The sequence below is a fragment of the Culex quinquefasciatus genome, chromosome 3 (genome assembly GCF_015732765.1).
Source record: "Culex quinquefasciatus strain JHB chromosome 3, VPISU_Cqui_1.0_pri_paternal, whole genome shotgun sequence".
Taxonomy (NCBI): Eukaryota; Metazoa; Arthropoda; class Insecta; order Diptera; family Culicidae; genus Culex; species Culex quinquefasciatus.
In genome coordinates, this window is record NC_051863.1 from 188,576,862 (window position 1) to 188,594,477 (window position 17,616).

The window sequence follows — 17,616 nt, forward strand, 5'->3', positions numbered from 1 at the left end:
CAATGTCATTCGATTTTGTTTGATTGATTCATAAGGATATATTTATATACTTTTTCTTTCATTTTATCTCATAGTTTCTGACACTGCTAGATGGGTGAAAGTTTCGTTCTTTGCTCGACGCTTCCATCCGGCTTTTTTTTTTTTGCATCTGTTTTCCATCTACCCCCTTCAGATAGATGCTTGCTATTACACTTTTTTTTTTATTTTCAATTAAATCAAGCTTCAACAGCTTTTCACTCTCTGAGCTCGGCTATCGTTAGGTTTACTTTTTTTCATTCTATATCTTATCTAAGCTGCAATCGTTATGTTTTTGTTGTTGTTCTGTTGGTTGCTTTCCCTAAACAGATTGGCAATTTAATGATTTCTCGTTACTGGGTTTGTTTTTCTCTGTTTTGTTTGCCCCTTCAACAGCACAGCTCCGATCGATCGATCAGTTCCTCTAGTAGCAAACGAATTAAATGCGAGTCAACTAAAAAATATAATTGCATTCAAACACTATTTAAAGGGTATCGAACAGAGTGTGGGCGCACTAGGAATTCAAAGCATCAGGATTAAAATTGTTCACAGTGTATAAATAGTTAAATAAAAATCTAGCAACAGTACTAAACTCTAAACGCAGACGTCACGCAGTCACTCTCGAATCTCGCGAAAATTCTTCGTCACAATCAATCACACTCTGCAGAAGATCCAGCCAGGGGGGGGAGGGGGGCTAATTAGGGAAATATCTACAACCGGTCCTAGCGTTTCCGCTAATAATGCCTCCTTCTTCTTCTTCTTATTCTTCTTCTTCTTCGAAGTTTTGCCAGCAGTAACAGAACTTGAATGCACAAACATACACGTACGTCGTGAGCGTGTACGCAGTGATTTACCTTTACTTGCCTTGGCTCTAAACCTAATTTGACTTTGTTCGATAGTGGAACGTCAGATCGGACGACTGCTTCCAGATAAAGTGCCGCACCGTTCGGAGGTCCATGTTGGGGTCGCAGATCTGTGGAAGTGGGAGAAAAGGTTTTTTTTAATAAGGTTGTGATTTTAACCACTTTAGTTTATTTCAACGAATCATATTCAATTTTAGCCATTTTTCGGTGGTTTTTGACCATTTCTATAAGTGAGACTCAGAGTACCTACTAAATTACTGTTTTGGGCTGGAATTGCTCTTTTTTTGTTAATTCCCCCTTCCCTTCCCACGCTTTGTCTAATACAAAATAATTTAGGCCGTTGCAAATGATACACTCAAACCCCGATGGTTTGACACCAGCTGTTGTCAAACGAACGGAGTCATTTTTTAGTTTGACACCCTTTTTACACGGAGTTCGCACATAGTGTGATAGTGTGCGTAAGCTTTTTAGTTTGACTTTGACCAACCAACGGGATACAAACTAAAAAAGTATCAAACGAAAAAGTGACCAAACACCGGGGGTTGAGTGTATATGAAAATTAAAAAATCTGCATCTTTTGAAGAAATTTTTTGATTGATTTGGTGTCTTCGGCAAAGTTGTAGGTTTAGATAAAAACAACTCTAAAAAAAATGATACAAGATAAAAAAATGTTTCATGATTTTTAATTTAACTTTGTGTCACTAAAATTGATTTGCAAAAAAAAAAACACTGTTTTTTTTTTTATTTATGTTTTAGAAGACATAAAATGCCAACTTTTCAGAAATTTCCAGGTTGTGCAAAATATCTTTTTTTTTTTGTTTATTATAGAGACTTTACACCATTGTGCATTCATCTTTTCAAGGTGGATAGTGGAAGAGGAAAGATTACAGGGTTTTAAATCACTTGTCTGGCTATATTTCAATAATTGTTACCGTGCCTTTTTTCTATCGTTTTCTGTCTATGTTTCAAATATTTAGCGGAAAATTTTGATCTTAAATTATCAAGTTCTTCAATTTTATCTTCGTCCTCTTCTTCCAGAGATGTAACAGTTATCTCATATATACTGTTCTGATCAAGATAATTCGGATGATCTAGCAGAACTACGGATGTAGATTGTTGCGCTCCTTCTAGGATGTTCCTTACCTGGACGTCAACCGAAGAGCACGCAACACGATCAGTGCCATTGCATGCTCTTAGGTATCAATCCTTGGCCAGCCGATGCAAATTGCCAAAATCGACATAACTACTCAGTGCAGGCTTAATTATTCGAAGACTCGATCATCCTAAATTTGATCTCACCATCAACTCGAGGAGAAGCATGAAGTTTGGGGTTCCCAGAAACACGTGCACTTTGAACTTTTCAAAAATATTTAGCCAGGGCTGAATGGTTTTTTTCTCCAAAGTTTCTATGGAGAATTAGTGTTGTTAGCTGCTCCTACATATTGCATCCAACTTTTACTTGTATGTAACAACGACGAACCGCGCTAATTCTCTATACAAACTTTGGAGATAAACAATTTGGCCTTGTCTAAATATTCTTCCCCTATTTTTAGTAAAATTTAAGTGGTTAGTGCGTGTTCCAATACCAAATGCATTTTGTCAATATTTGCTATCTTGGATTTACAATTTTCAAATCACCTGAGAGCATTTTTTGTGGTTATCTTTGAACTCAACAGCCCAAAACAAAAAATGACAATTTTGTCGAATCGCTTTTCACTCTTTGACAAAATTGTAGAGCGTTAAATTTCATATCTGAATTTGACTCTTGACGAAATTTCCACACAATTAACATTAACTGCCTGGAAAGAAATGAAAATGTTGCCTTTCACTAGGCTTAGTGATTTTTCACGCTCGAAAATTGCAAATTTCACGGGGACCTCAATTTCAAAACACCGAATTTCACGCAAATTTCGCGGAACGTGAAAAAAGTTAAAATAACTCTGAAAATTAAATGTTTAAATCACGAAAACTACTTTTTATGCGTAATTATATGTTATTCTTCGATAAACTAAAAAATCTACACTGAATTTGAACGTGACAAAAAATCCTCCAAATTATCAAAAAAGTTTCCACCTGTTTTATGGATGAGCTCTATATATTTTTTGAAACAAAATGTAGGGCGTGCGTATTCTCATTTACAGAACTGCTTCACTGCTAAAAAGTTTTCGCGCATTTGCTTCTGTTTTATCATTTTACATTTTATTAATTTTCATATCAAAGCAAGATTTAACAATCTTGTCCAGCCAAAAAGAGTAAAATAATTTGAATTTTCTGCGACATTTACTGTCGTTCTACGCATAATTTTCCCATGTTCAAAAAAGGGCAACTGAGAAAAACGCGATTGAAATTTTTCGATCGATTTCTGTGTTTCTACGCATAATTGTCCCGTGGGTCCCTATTCGCCCTGTATGTCCCTAATCACCCCGGTTAACATTTTATCACCCTTATTTGTAATCCTCTTACAGCTAAACAGGTACACAAGATGAAATGCTCTTTAAAACTCATGATTTCGTGATAGAAAATACTTGGTGGGACACTTATGCGAAGAAGTTCAACGATGGGACAAACAGACTTGATGTTGTTTTCAATGATTTTCTGAACAAAGTATTAGATTTTATGTGTTTTTCTGAAAATATACGTAAAATTAAGTCAGAATCGTCCAAAAATGACATGGGACAGTTATGCGTAGAACGGCAGTTTAGCACATAAAAAATATTTTTAAAGGTTTTCATCTCACTTATCACAAACTTAATTTAAAATCAAAAGGCAAAAATAATGTAATCTGTAACAAATTCAACATAATTATTGAAAATGAGAACAGAAAACATAAAAAGTAGTATTTTCTAACTTTCACGGGAATCATCCACCCAAATAAGCAAATATCGTTAGGACTCAGAAAGAATCTGAAATGTTTTTAACAGTTTTAAAGAAATACTCTTCATTTTTATTTATTTTATTTTTTTTTTGTTTCAAATAAAATAGCAGTAAAATTTTTATTGCAGCGAACGAAGATATTACTAAATTTAGTTAGTTTCTAAAAGAAACTGGGCAATTCTACAAATGGTACATATCATGCTTTTCAATTGAAAACTAATAAATTTTACATAAACAGTCTTTATGGATGATATATTTATTATGTTGTTATTTTAAAAAATGATTTGAGGAAATTGATAAATTTCACGAATTTCTCGCCGTCAACGAAATCTTCAAAAATCACTAACCCTGTATTAGTAATTGAACCAGGGTATTCATTTGCTTAATCCTACAGTAATTCATAAGATTATTTTCATTCCTATTTGAGTCTGATAAATTATTTTAAGAAATATCGTTACCAATCCCCACAAACACAAAATTTCACGGAATTTCGCAGAAAAAGCCAAATTTCGCGGATTTCACGCTGTCCGCGAAATCGTGAAATTTCACTAACCCTACCTTTCACCATAGGGGGAGAGGGGGTAATATGCACCCCCGGGGCAAAATGCACCCCCTGCTTTTCTCGGTATTTGGAAGAATTTTCCGGGGGAAAAATCATAGAAATTGGAAGCTTAACCCTGCTAAACCATGCTGGAAAAATGTGAGCATCGTGGTATAAAACAGCTTAAGTTATTTGCAAAACTGTAAAATGTTGTGTTTTCATTTAATTTTCATTGAACTTTCATTATGATTTTTGACAATTTAAAAAGCATTTATTGTTATTTTAAGTGTTGAGGTATATATTTTTTGCCATATTCTTCATTATTCTGAAGATAGAGGAGTCCAAAAACATCAAAAAATGCACTTTTAATTAAATTTTCTGCAAAAAGCGTGGTCGGGGCAAAATGCACTGCTGTGAAGCTCCTTTGTAAAAACAGCGGTGTCACCTAGTGGTGACTAGTGAAAACTGCTTTTACCCGGTGCATTTTGCCCCATTGTTGCGGTGCATTTTGCCCCGTTGTTGTAGTGCATTTTGCCCCAATGAAAGTAATCAAAAATATTTTTAGAAATCTGTTATTTTTAAACAATTTTGAGGTTTTTAATGACTTTTTTCACTTGGATAACGTTGAATAATAGTTATTTATGAACATCTAACGAAATTCTTTTACAGAAATGCTGTTATGGTTAAGAAATCACAGTTTTCCCTTAGGGGGTGCATATTACCCCCTGTCCCCCTACATTTTTTTCAAAAAAAATCCCACATAAAAGAACTTCAACTCTCAAAATTGACCCAGATGTTTTGCTCTGCCTAAAGCATGAACTCACCACATCGTTGCACAGCAGCTCGATCCGCTCCTCGGCCGGCACCTGGCTGCCCTCGGAGTTGGCGTCGCTTTGGCTGTTGTTCTGGGACGAGTTGGAGTTGCCCCCGCCACCGGTGCTACTGCCGCCCCCACCTCCGGGCAGGTCCGCCCCGAGGACCTTCTCCAGCACGTGCTCGCACACCTTCCGGCACTGGATGAACTCGTTCGCGATCAGCCGTTCCTGGTTGATTAAATCAAGCTTTTCAAGATAAATGGGAAAAAGAAAGAAGAGAGAGAGAGAAAGAGAGAGAGAAAGAAAGAGAGGGGGAGGGTGGCAGAAGAGAAGAGAAACGGGGAAAGAAAGAACGAAACAAAATGGGGATGGCGCACACACAAAACGAGAAAAAGAAGAATCACACAACGGAACAATGGAACAAACGGAAGTTGAGAAAAATCAAATGGGCAGAAAGGAAGTGTCCGTTTGCGATCAGGAGGTTCGTTTGCTAGTTTTTCGTTTGATGATACGATGATGGCAAAAAATGATTCTAAATTCTCTACCATTTCTCGAGAGCGAGCTCACCTTTTTACTGCGGTCCTGCTTCAGCATGGACGGATGCGCCAGCAGGTAGAACGGCAGCTTGATGAACTTGGGGATGGTCCGCTCAATGACGACGTTCGTGACCCAGGACGGCACGGTTTCGCTGAGCAGGGCACTCTCGGTTTCACCGGCGGCATCCTTCACCAGCAGCCGGCACACGTTCCGGCCGCCGACCTCGCTGAAGATGATGGGCGTGTGTTTGGGCACGATAAAGTACTCGTTCCCGCGGATGTCCCCGTCGCAGCCGTTCTCCATGTCCGGGACGCCGCCCTGCAGGTGGTGGTGCGGCGGCGGAGGCTTCCAGTACTCGAGCAGGGCTTGCAGCAGCAGACTGCCGTAGTTGACCTTGGGATCGGACCCGGACTCGGCATGCTCGGGCAGGCCGGCTTCGGCGGAGACCCACGCCGCGAAGCAGTCCACCTCGTCCTGGCCGAGCACGATCGTGGGCATCTGGAGGGTGGTGGTGGTAACAGAACCGAAATTAGGTAAAAAAAAAGATCTAAACAGAATCATTTCAAAAGCCTACCCCCGTCTTCAGGTCCACCGTGAACCAGTTCGGCACGTGCACCCGCTGGCTGCGCTTCTTAATCTCCTCCTCGTAGTCCACCTTGCCCAAATCCTCGACCTTCTTCACCTTCAGCACGTCGTAGATCGCCACGTTCTGCTCGCTGTCCTTCGTCAGCATGAACCGCTTATCGTTCAACACGTGGTACTTTTTGATCGCCGCCCCTCCCTTAATGCACGCCACCTCGTAACCCTTTCCGGTACTTGCCGGCGTTGCGTTGGACGCCGAGTTGGTCACCGGCGTCCCATCGCCGCCTCCTCCGCTGTTAATACTGCTGTTGCTGCTGTAGCTGTAGTTGCTCAGTTTGTCCGTTTTGTTCAACTTCCAGCAGCGCACGTCACTGTTCCACGTGGTGGCCCAGATCCCCGTTTGGTCAATGTTGTAGCAGAGGCTCAACACCGGTGCCCGCTCCTCGCAGATCAGCACACTGTTCGTTGGGTTGCGCAGTTCCGTCATGACGATCTTCTTGTCCCGGCTGCCGGAGATTACGTGCGAAAAGTTGTCCGTCATCAGCAGCGCCCACACGCCCTCCGAGTGGACCGAAATCGTCTGAATGCAGCGCTGCTGGCCGATGCTCCACAGTTTGATCTTGCCGTCCGAGCTACCCGACACGACCTGCGTACCGTCCTCGGACACGACCAGAGCCTTGACGTTCTCCGTGTGACCCTTGAGTTTGGCAATTTTGTTGCACGTCCGCGGGTCCCAAATGCGCAACGTGTTCTCGGTGGAACCACTCACGATGATCGTCCCGGACGGGTTCATCGCCAGGCTGTAGATCGAGTCCTTCGAGCCGGTAATGCTCGACGTCGTCACGGTGTTGTTCGACGCGGTCAACGCCGTCAACGTGTTCACGTCCCACAGGAAGATGGCCTTGTCCAGCCCGGCGCTAGCGACCTGCTCCCGGTCCTTGGCGTAGGCCAACGCCTGCACGTAGTCCCGGTGGGTTCGCAGCGTCGACATGCAGAAACCCTTGTGGGCGTTCCACACCTTGACCGTGGTGTCGCAACTGGCACTGATCACTGAAAGCAAGCAAAAAAAAAACACTCATTTAGTACGACGCGAACAACTCCCATCGATGAGGCACCCCCGTACAGTTTCGGCCGCCGCAGCACAGCACGATGTCGTTGACCCAGTCGTTGTGGTGTTCCATGCTCTGGATGTACGGCTCCTGGGAGCTGGTCTGCGTCGAGTTCCACACCCGGATGATGGCGTCGCGACCGGCCGAGTAGAGCCGCCCGTTGACCGGATCGAGCTGGAGCGCGTTGACGCCGTTGCGGTGGCGCTTCTCCTCGGCGTCCCGGATCACGAAGGACACCTGCAGAGGGAGAGAAAGAGAGAGATGATCTATTACAAGCCGAACAAATTTGGGGTATTTTTTTTCTTTCGAGACGTTCAAAAAACTAAGGGAAATATACCCATTCCCATCCTACTCTAAGCGGTGACGTCTGAATCTGGAGTTTTTTTTTAAAGATCCAATCAGGCCCGTGATACTGACGTAGCTTGCTGAAGCTGCCACCAAATGTTTGGTGGCGCTGTTTCGGGAATAACATTTCAGAGGGTCACAAATCAAAATATAATAAATCTTGTTTATTTTATTTTATAATAAATCTCATTTTAATTTTTTTTTTTTGAAAAAATCCTGTGGCTGCTCAGAATGATTCTTTTTATTAAAATAAACCAACAATGCCGCCAACAACAATATATCTAGCAAAACAATGCCAAAGGGCCGTTATGAGTTTGTAAACAAAGAGTGTGTACCTTTCATGTCAAATGTAAACATCCTCTAGCGTAAGCAGGACACACTCTTTGTTTACAAATCCACAACGGCCCTTTTGCATTGTTTTGCTAGATATCGTCAGTTATGTGCTATCTTGTGACAAAGACCATTTAGTACTTTTCGAGAAAATCGATTTTTAAAGTTTGTTGGTAAATAATTTCAAAACTATGAATGATAGAGCCAAACTTTTTGAAGCAATCGGTTCGTATACTATCGCTTAACAAACGCTCCAAGTTTCAACTAATTTTGTTACACCAGTTAAAAGATACAGTAAATAATGTAAACAAAAATCTGAAAAGCACGTGTCACAAGTGTGTTTCGAAAGTAAAATTGTACTACGTGTCACAAGTGTGCACAGAATTCCCATACAAACTAAAATAAGCTCAAATCAATGGTTTAATCGACTTAATCAGTATATTTTTATAACCAAAGGTTGCATTGCCTTTAGAAAGTATGTGTGTACATAAATTTGTGAAAAACAAGAAAAATTTTCCACATTTTCCAACAACATGTATGACGTGTCACAAGTGCGCACAATCATTTTGATGATAAATTGGTCTATGTCACAAGTGTGTATTGCGATATCTGGGAAACGGAAGCGAGTTTCCAAAATCGGGTTAAAGCATCTTGAAGTGTTTGTTAAGTATAACAAAACGTCATTATCAACTCATTTTCGACCAAAATGGTCTATGTCTTACAACAGATCATCATCATGTTAATTTAAATCTACAATTTGCGGCGGTTAAACCAATATGTGAGCTCAACCAAGTTGATGGGAAACCTTAACCCTCTAACGCCCATGGTTACTCCAGAGCACCACTAATTTTTGTCTTCAAAATTAAATTCCTCTGCAACCATGCATTTTTTCAACCTGGTTCATCCTGCGTTAGTTTATATAGAATTTTAGCTTATAACCATTAAAATTTCATCCAATTTGGTCGATTCAGTTACGAGTAATGGGGAAAAACATAAAAAATCTCGAATTTGCTCTGGGCGGAAGGGGTTAAGAACGAGTCCACGAACAGGGTATAGCCCATAGTTAGGGACGTTATAGAGCTCACCAATCTGCCTGAAACTCAGGGGTTGTTTGAACTTATATAACTAACATCTGGGCTAAATATGAGCACTCTAGCTAAATGGAAAGTGGAACAAATCTGGACACAACTTTTGAACTTTTAAATACCTAAAAAAATGAAAATAATTGTAACTAAGGCAAATTTCGATTGAGTCTCAAAATTCTTAAACAAGACTTAAAAATGCTACAAAATGAAGGGTGAAGCATCCCAATTGTTCAAATGTGTGTGTGTGCGACCAACCAAACGGGACCACGCGGCCGCTTCTTACAAATTGAGTTGTTTCCATGTATTTTTAGATCTACATTCTATACATGCAAATAACTCGCATTGGCATTTGAAAGGTGTTAGCTCTGCTGAGCTTCGGTGACCCATTTCTACGCTGGCTAGCCGAGCGCGAGGTAGTTTCAGCTTTGTCGACAAGCCCCGCCCTGAAGAACGTTTGCATCAATTGGATTCAAACGTTATTTAGAACTTCCGAACCCTTGTCAAATGGACAAGGACCCAGCGCGTATATAGTTCATAGTAACAGTATTCCTAATTCCAGTTATAGCTCATCAAGTCGCGATGGCCTAGTGGTTAGCATTTTTGCTTACCGGTCTAAAGGACGGGGGATCGAACCCCGACTCGAGCGACTTTGATTTTTCGTTCATGTTCAGAGTTTCAAGATTTATATTTCCTATACTTTCTCGTTGGGAGCAGATGGGTATCGAACCCAAGACCATTCGCTTACAAAGCGAACACCGTAACCAGTCAGCCACGGCCGCTCCCCAAGCATCCCAACTGTTCAAATCTAACAAAACTAATTTTATTGTTTTGTGTCTATTCTAACTGAAACCAATAAAAAGTATTCAAATATTGTGCAAAAACATTGCTAAAATAACTTTCCAATTCACCCCATGTGTCCCGATTTCATTTGAACTAACGAAACAAAAATAAAGAAAAAAATATTTTCATCCTTTCGATTTGGCGCCCTTTTCGTCATGTTACTCACCATAATTTTGACACTAGGCACCAAAACATTGGTTCTTTTTAGGCTTCAGTGACATTGTGCATAAGACATAAGACAGCCGTCCCCGTGGGTCCAATAAGCCAAATTTTCAGTTTTTGCTTTTTGGGTGTTTTTTTAATACCCCTGACTCAAGGCGGTTTCAAAAACACCCAAATAGCAAAAACTAGAAATTTGGTTTATTGGGCCTCCAGGAATGATGCTCGATAATCCGGGGTGTTTCTTGAAATTTACTTAAACCAAAGCCTATTCTCGACCGACGAGGATTCAACTAACAAAAAGTAGCATTTCCGGAGGAAGCCTCCTGGCATCACTGGTGTCAATTCAAATTCAATTTTTATAGCGTTTGCTAATTATTTCACTCCCCATGTGCCGAAGATAGGTGTCTGACGAAAATAGGTATATTTTGGTTACGTCCGACAAAAGAGCATAATCCCTACGAATTGAAAACTATCCAAATTTATTTCTACAATGAGGTATTAAAAACCGATTATTAATACTCCTAATCATAATCAAATGCGTCCATAAATACCAGAGACAATTGGTCAACCTCAGCCATTCACTCGTTAACAAGATGTCGGTTTGTTTCGTTGTTCTCGTAGTTAGTACGGCATTGTTTCAGTCTGTAATCGCTTCCGGTGTCTGTCAAATAAGTGATTGTTCACTTCCCGAAACTTCAAATTGCACGTGGTCCGATCTACCTACTGATGCACTTTACGACCCAGTCCAACTATCTAAACCACAATTCGGGGATCCCACCCATCTGTTCAATTTAATCTACAACCATCCGGAGAGGGACTGCATCGGCTTAGGAATATACAATTTTGTTAACCTCAACACGAATGAGTTCATATTCAAGTTGTCAGTGAAGTGCAAATCAAGTGTTTGGAGTAAACTAAAACGTTATCACGATGTGGAATTCCCCGAATCCAATAAATCGGCAACGATTTCATGCTTTAAACGCGATGCCGTAACTACTATCTGGGCTGAAAAGTGCGATTACTTTGCCGACGAACAGCTCCGACTAACGTTCGCGAACGCCAACGAACAGCTTCTGATCGAGGATTTGTCCAACAAGGTGCCAGAGGGGACATCGCTGCTGCTGCAGAAGGCTATCGACTATTCCATTGACCCTAAATGTGCCTGTTCATACTTGGACTGGTGTTGGGATGAAAAAATGCAGTGTCGAATGAACACTGAAATGGAGTTTTTAAATGCAAAAAATGCAAAGGTGCTTGAAAAGGAGAGGAAATAGTTCGAGCTTTAATGTCTACAATTTGCATTAGAAATGAATCGGAGCTTGTTTTCTTTATAAATTTTAAATAAAACAACGTTGGGACCACATTTAGCAAACCGTTTTTATTGTTAACTTCCTCAAACTTTTCCTTATCTTAAGGATTCATAAAGCGTTCACAAACTCTATCCCCAATTGTGAATTAATCAGCTGTTGAGGTGGCTTACCCAAAAACGGCAATTTTCGTAATTTTTGCAAAAAACACATTTTTCGAACCTTCATAACTACGTGCCATTTCAATCGATTTTAGCTGTCTTGGACGCAAATAAAAGGTGAATTGAATTAAATATACTTTATTGAATCTTTCTTATAATAATTACATTTGGTTTACATAATAAGTGGTCAGCTGTGGCTCTTCAGCTTTAGTTTGCTTTTCGTGATTTAAACACTGTTCATTTTTATAACTTTAAAAGTATATGATTTATCATTTTTGTAACACTAGGTACAATGAGGAAAAAAAAATGTTAAGAAAACATAACCTAACCTAAAACTAACTTATTCTTACCATAAACTAAACCAATCCTTGAATCAAGGGGTATTCAGATATAGCACATTTTTCCCTGAATTTCAAACATTTTTCTTGAATCTTCTGATCCAACATTTTTACTTCTGCTAATTCATGAACCTCACTTGATCTTGTCCAGCCAGGAACATTCAAAACCATTTTGAGTACCTTGTTTTGGACACGCTGGAGCTTCAATTTATGAGTTCTAGCGCAACACTCCCAAACAGGTACTGCATACTCAATAACGGGGTAAATTATTTGTTTGTAAACTGCTAACTTATTTTTCAAAGATAGCTTTGATTTTCTGTTAATTAAAGGATACAAACACCTGATGAGAATGCTGCACTTGTTCAATATTTTATCTACATGCTGCCGAAACAAAAGTTTCGAGTCAAGTATGAGACCTAAATAGACAACTTCCTTTGACCAGGGTATCGAAACATCATTCATTTTAATCAAAACATCATCCTTTGGGACAAATCTGGCCGATTTGGAAAGTGGAAAATGATGGTTTGAGTTTTGGCTGCATTTATGCGAATTTTCCAGTCGCCAAAGTATTCGGAAAGAACGTCAAGACCCTTCTGAAGACGGCCAACTAAATATCTGGTTATTTTACCCTTATAAATAACGGCAGTGTCATCAGCAAAAAGTGACAACACACCATTACCAGGAAGAGTAGGCAAATCAGATGTAAAAATATTGTACAGAAGTGGGCCAAGAATACTTCCTTGGGGAACCCCAGCATCAATGTTGAATAATCCAGAAGCAATCCCATTCAGAAAAACCTTGAACGATCTCTCCGAAAGATAGTGCTGGATAATTTTGATAAGATACATTGGAAAACCGTATAAATACAGTTTATGTATCAAACCATCATGCCAAACATTGTCAAAAGCCTTCTCAACATCCAACAAAGCCATAGCAGTTGATTTAGACTCAAGCTTGTTCTGCTTGATGATTTTAGTTACTCTCGTAAGCTGATGAGCAGTATTATGTCCCTTTCGGAAGCCAAACTGCTCGTTCAAAATTATATTATTATCGTTGGTAAAATCCAAAAGCCTTGAATAGATGACCTTCTCAAAGAGTTTGGACAGACTACTCAAAAGACTAATGGGACGATAACTTGTTGGCGATGTTGGATCTTTTGAGGCTTCAAAATTGGTATGACTTTGCCCAGCTTCCAATTGGTGGGGAAGTAACCAAGTTGCAAACATTTATTGAAAATATTGGCTAGATGTTGAAAGAACTGATCACTCTGTTTTTTCAACACCAGATTAAAATGTTATCAAAGCCTGGAGCTTTCATATTTTTCATTTGTTTAACTGCAACTTTGACTTCCTCACCAGAAACATGGGAATCTGCAGGAAATTCAAAGGTAGAGTCATTGATTGTTGAAATACTATTGGCAACTGATGTTTCTTTACGGCTGGTCATGGAAGCGCCAAGATTATGTGAACTAACAAAATGAAGCCCAAGTGCATTTGCCTTTTCCTCGGATGTAATCAAAGGAGAATCCTCAACAATAAGAGGAGGAATAGGCTTTGGTTTGTTTTTAAGAACTTTTGAAAGTTTCCAAAATGGTTTTGAATAATTCCCAAGCTGGCTTACATGTTTTGAAAATTCTTGATTTCTGATATTGTCAAGTCGGTCTTGTATGATTTTGTTCAAATTGTTCACTGAAATCTTTTGTCATAGTCCCCAGTCCGTTGATATTGTCTCCTATAAACATTCCTAAGTCTAATCAAGTGTTTAGTATCTACGTCAATATCAGTTACCTTAAAATTAACAGGAACCTCCCGAACGTTGGCAGCCTCTGCTTGGTTGATAGCCTGCTGGATCACCTCCAGCGAACGATCAATATCAGCAGAAGTTTCCGGGTGTTGATCATAGTCGATGTTGCTGTCGACCACTTGCTGAAACTGCTGCCAGTCAACGTTGTGGTAATCTTTCCGGGTTGGTTGCCGCTGCGGAGTAACGGAAGCTCCAACCTCCACAACCACCGGATAGTGATCAGAACTCAACTCTTCAAACACCTCAGGATGAGCCACGTTCTCAGCCATATTGGTAATGAAGAAGTCGATGATTGAGTGATTCCCAGACCGAGCCACCCTCGTTGGACGATCCGGACTCACAACGTTGTAGTATCCGTTTTGCAGATCGTTGTGCAGAATCACTCCGTTCCGATTCCTCCTGCTGTTGCCCCAAACTTCATGCTTCGCGTTGAGGTCACCAGCGATGATGTACTTTGCGCTCCGCCGTGTCAGCTTCTGGATATCGCTCTTCAGTTTTGCTGCTGAACCATCTCTGGCATTCACCTGACGTGGGCAGTATGCAGCAATGAAGAGTACTGGGCCAACCGAAGTGGGAATTTCCACTCCAACGGCCTCGATGATGTCCAGCTTAAAGTGTGGCAGCCGGCGTGGCTTGAGATCACGATGAACAGCGACAAGCACACCTCCTCCTCCAGAGGTGGTCCTATCGAGCTGCGTCGCGATCTTGTAGTTTTGCAGATAAACTTTTTCACCGGGCTTCAGATGAGTTTCCGTGATGGCAGCTACGTCGATCTCCTTCTCGCGAAGAAAATCCACCAGCTCTAAATTCTTCCTCCTAATGGAGCAAGCGTTCCAATTCAGCAGCTTGAGGGACCTACGATCCATACTGGATGACGAACGAGGTCAGCACTTCAATCTGCTGGGTCTTGGTTTTGCATCCACGCAGTGCAGCGGACATCTGTTTGAAAATATTGAGGAGTTCGGTTGAGGTGTAAAGATCATTACCATTTTCCTCAACTGCTGGTTCTTGGGTTGGTCTTGGCTCCTGGCTGAAGCCCGGTGGTGGCGGTCTCGGCTCCTGGCTGGAACCCGGCCGTGGATGATTCATCTCAGCTCTCTTCCTGGGATCCAACGGCAACGGTGCCAAGTTTGGGACCTGGCGTCGCGGTTGAAGAGGTGGAAAATTTTGCTCCACCAGGGCTGGAGGAGTTCTACGACGCTGAGGCTGATTCTTCGTCGATGCTTGCTGCCGAATTTTCACGAACTCAGCTCTCTTGGGGCACTTTCGGTCGGTTGACGAGTGCTCACCGTTGCAGTTGAGGCACTTCACCAGCGAATCTTGGATGCACTGGGATGTGATGTGCGCATCGGTACCACATTTGGCGCAACGACGCTTCAGGTGGCAGTTCTTACCTCCGTGCCCGAAACCCAGGCAGTTGAAGCATTGTGTGACGTCACGATGCACTGGTCGGTATCGCTCCCACGACACGATAATGTTGAAAACCGCTCGAATTGCCTTCAGCTCAGGAAGCGTCGTCGATCCCTTAGCCAAATGCAGCAGGTAGAGCTGGTCACGGTACTTGATGTCTTTGTTGCGTCGGCTCATTTTGTGCACGGCCAACACATCCAGTTTCAAAACTTTTAGCTCGGCAGCTAATTCCTCCACTGGCATGTCGTACAGACCTCTGACGACGATTTTGTACGGCTTATCCATGACGACATCATGGGTAAAGTACTCCGCCTCGTTTTCGGTCAAGTAATCCTTGACCAGTTGATAGTGCTGCCTGGATTGCACCAGCACCTTAAATCCGTCCTGACACAGACGAATGTTGCCTTGGACTTTCCCAGACTTGATGAGTTCAACCAGCCCCGCTCGAAAGTCGATCGTTGCTGCTGATTGCCGCACATAAAAAGGAGGCAGTTTCTCCTTTCGCTGTTTCACTTCATTCTCCTTTGCTTCCGCTACCTGGTCCTCGTCAGGCAGTCCAGCGAACTTGTTGTTCTTCAAAAGCTGCTCCTCGTGCGATGAAGAGTTCTCCTCCTCCTCATCCATCGGTACAGTACCGTCGCTCTTTTTCGTCTTTTTGCTGTTCGATGTCACTTCCAAAAGCACCTTCCTTTTGGAAATTCCCGGTTTTTGGCCATCAGTTGAGGCCTCAACCTTCCTTTTGGAAATTCCCACTTTTTTGCCTGCTTGAGCCGCAGGTAGGGCAATATTGCCGGCGTTTTGCGCCGGGACGCGACGAGTCATGTTGATTCAGACAACCTTCACCAACGAATGCTCGGATAACAATGAAATAAAAGGTGATTAGTTTGCTTTTCAAGGAAACATAACTTGAGATCCGAAAAAACAGCCTAACATTTCAAAAAAAAATTATTAAAAAAAAAAATAAAAACTGAGTTTTCCGACGCGCCAAGCGCAAAAACGCGAGAATGACGAATACGAGGAAAAATCATTTTTTTGTTCATGTCAATTGCCAATTTTTTTTTTTGTAATTGAAAGACGCAACTACATACAACTAATCTTAACTTAAATATGCAAAAATCATCAAGTCACTAAATACATATTTTTGCGTGGATTTTTTTTTGTTGTAATTTTGTATCAACCCGAAATAACGTCGTGGGAGAATCTGCCAACATCGAAACCGGTCTATGTTCTACAATTCCCTTTATCAGGAAGGGCATACAATCTTCGACCTTTAAGGGTACACAGCGACCAAGGAAGTTGTTGTTTTCTTTTTTCAAAATTGTCGAACTTACGGACCCAACCAAGACCCAACTTTGCAACAATCTGATTGTAACTAACTTTGAATGGGTATCGAAAATGAAGGTTTTCGATATCAAGAATTCTGGACCTTTTTAAAAAAAACTCCAGAATTAAAACTTACATTAAATGTATGTATCAGCCGCCAATTCTATTTTATAGACATGTCTGAAAAAGTTTTTTTTTTTTTTTTAATTAAAATATCTGTAATGTTTTTTGTCATACTGGTCATGCTAACATAACATCCAGCTATTTCTACATTTTCTCGAACAAAAAAAAATGCTTAAATTTGTTTGGCAAAGCAGCCAATCAAAATCAAAACAGCATAAAGAAGCATTCCAAAGCTAACAAAAACCGACTTGCGAAAAATCAAAAGCATAAAAAAGTAATCTTAGAAACACTTGAATATTGGTCAACTTCCCCTATCTCCAACCAGTCAACTCAGCAGAATGAAATCAATGAAAAATTAACACCCCGATATTCCACCTTCCCGAAACGCACCCTCGACAATCCGTCCGCGTAACCTACCTGCATCTTCTTCCGGCCGCCCTGGTTATTCTTGTGCGTCAGCATGGTCGTCACCGTGGTGGTCCGGACCGCACGACCCCGGAACCGAACTCAAACCGACGAAGCAGCTGCCGGTCGATTCTTCACAACTCGTAATTTTATTTGTTGTTGTTCGAATCCTTCACAACTTCCGGCCACGGCAGCGGACCACAAAACGGCACATTGGCCACCCGTTCCCACCCGGTCTTCAGCTGAGGAAAATTTTGCACTTTTCCGCACAAGAGAAGAAAAAAACGAAACCAAATTGCAATCTCTCTTCTTCTTCCCGCAAGCACTGGAGAAAAGTGAAGTCCACTCGAGAGAAAAAAAAGAAGCTCGACGGACTCTCCCCCGGCGGCGGGGGACGGACTTTCTGCCGTGGACACGACCGGGAATTGACGCGGCGCTTGGACCTGGGACACAGGTTGAATCCGGCGAAAATGGGCCACTTTTCACGAAATCGGGAACAAAAATCAAGGCGGATTTGTTTACGTGCACGACGCGACGGCGAACGAACGGAACGAACAAAGTGCGAGGAAAAATTTGACGTTTCCTCTTTGTTTCTTGTTGACAGTTTGCGATTGGGGCGGCAGGGTCGAACTCAGGGCTAATTTCAGG

The 17,616-nt window shown here is 41.6% G+C and overlaps 1 protein-coding gene across 2 annotated transcripts; it reads right to left on the reverse strand.

Moving 5' to 3' along the window:
• Nucleotides 1-8: 8 nt before the first annotated feature.
• LOC6046856 (WD repeat-containing protein 48 homolog) lies at nt 9-17,541 on the reverse strand. Of its 2 annotated transcripts, none has more exons than XM_038259104.1 (6): nt 16,981-17,541; nt 7,351-7,573; nt 6,220-7,277; nt 5,676-6,143; nt 5,118-5,336; nt 9-988 (listed from the first exon to the last, which is right to left on the reverse strand). In XM_038259104.1, exons 1-6 carry the CDS (start codon nt 17,023-17,025, stop codon nt 893-895), a joined length of 2,109 nt encoding a protein of 702 aa, XP_038115032.1. In that variant the 5' UTR covers nt 17,026-17,541; the 3' UTR covers nt 9-892. The 2 variants fall into 2 exon arrangements, with proteins under 2 accessions (XP_038115032.1, XP_038115031.1); XM_038259103.1 differs by having other exon boundaries at nt 5,118-5,354.
• Between the last annotated feature and the right edge of the window lie 75 nt (nt 17,542-17,616).

Coding starts and splice junctions, on each gene's coding strand:
- LOC6046856 (XM_038259103.1), bottom strand. CDS start 17,025: ATGCTGACGCACAAGAATAACCAGGGCGGCCGGAAGAAGATGCAG. Junction 7,574..16,980: donor GCGGCCGGAAGAAGATGCAG/GTAGGTTACGCG, acceptor CTCCCTCTGCAG/GTGTCCTTCGTGATCCGGGA. Junction 7,278..7,350: donor GTGCTGCGGCGGCCGAAACT/GTACGGGGGTGC, acceptor GCTTGCTTTCAG/TGATCAGTGCCAGTTGCGAC.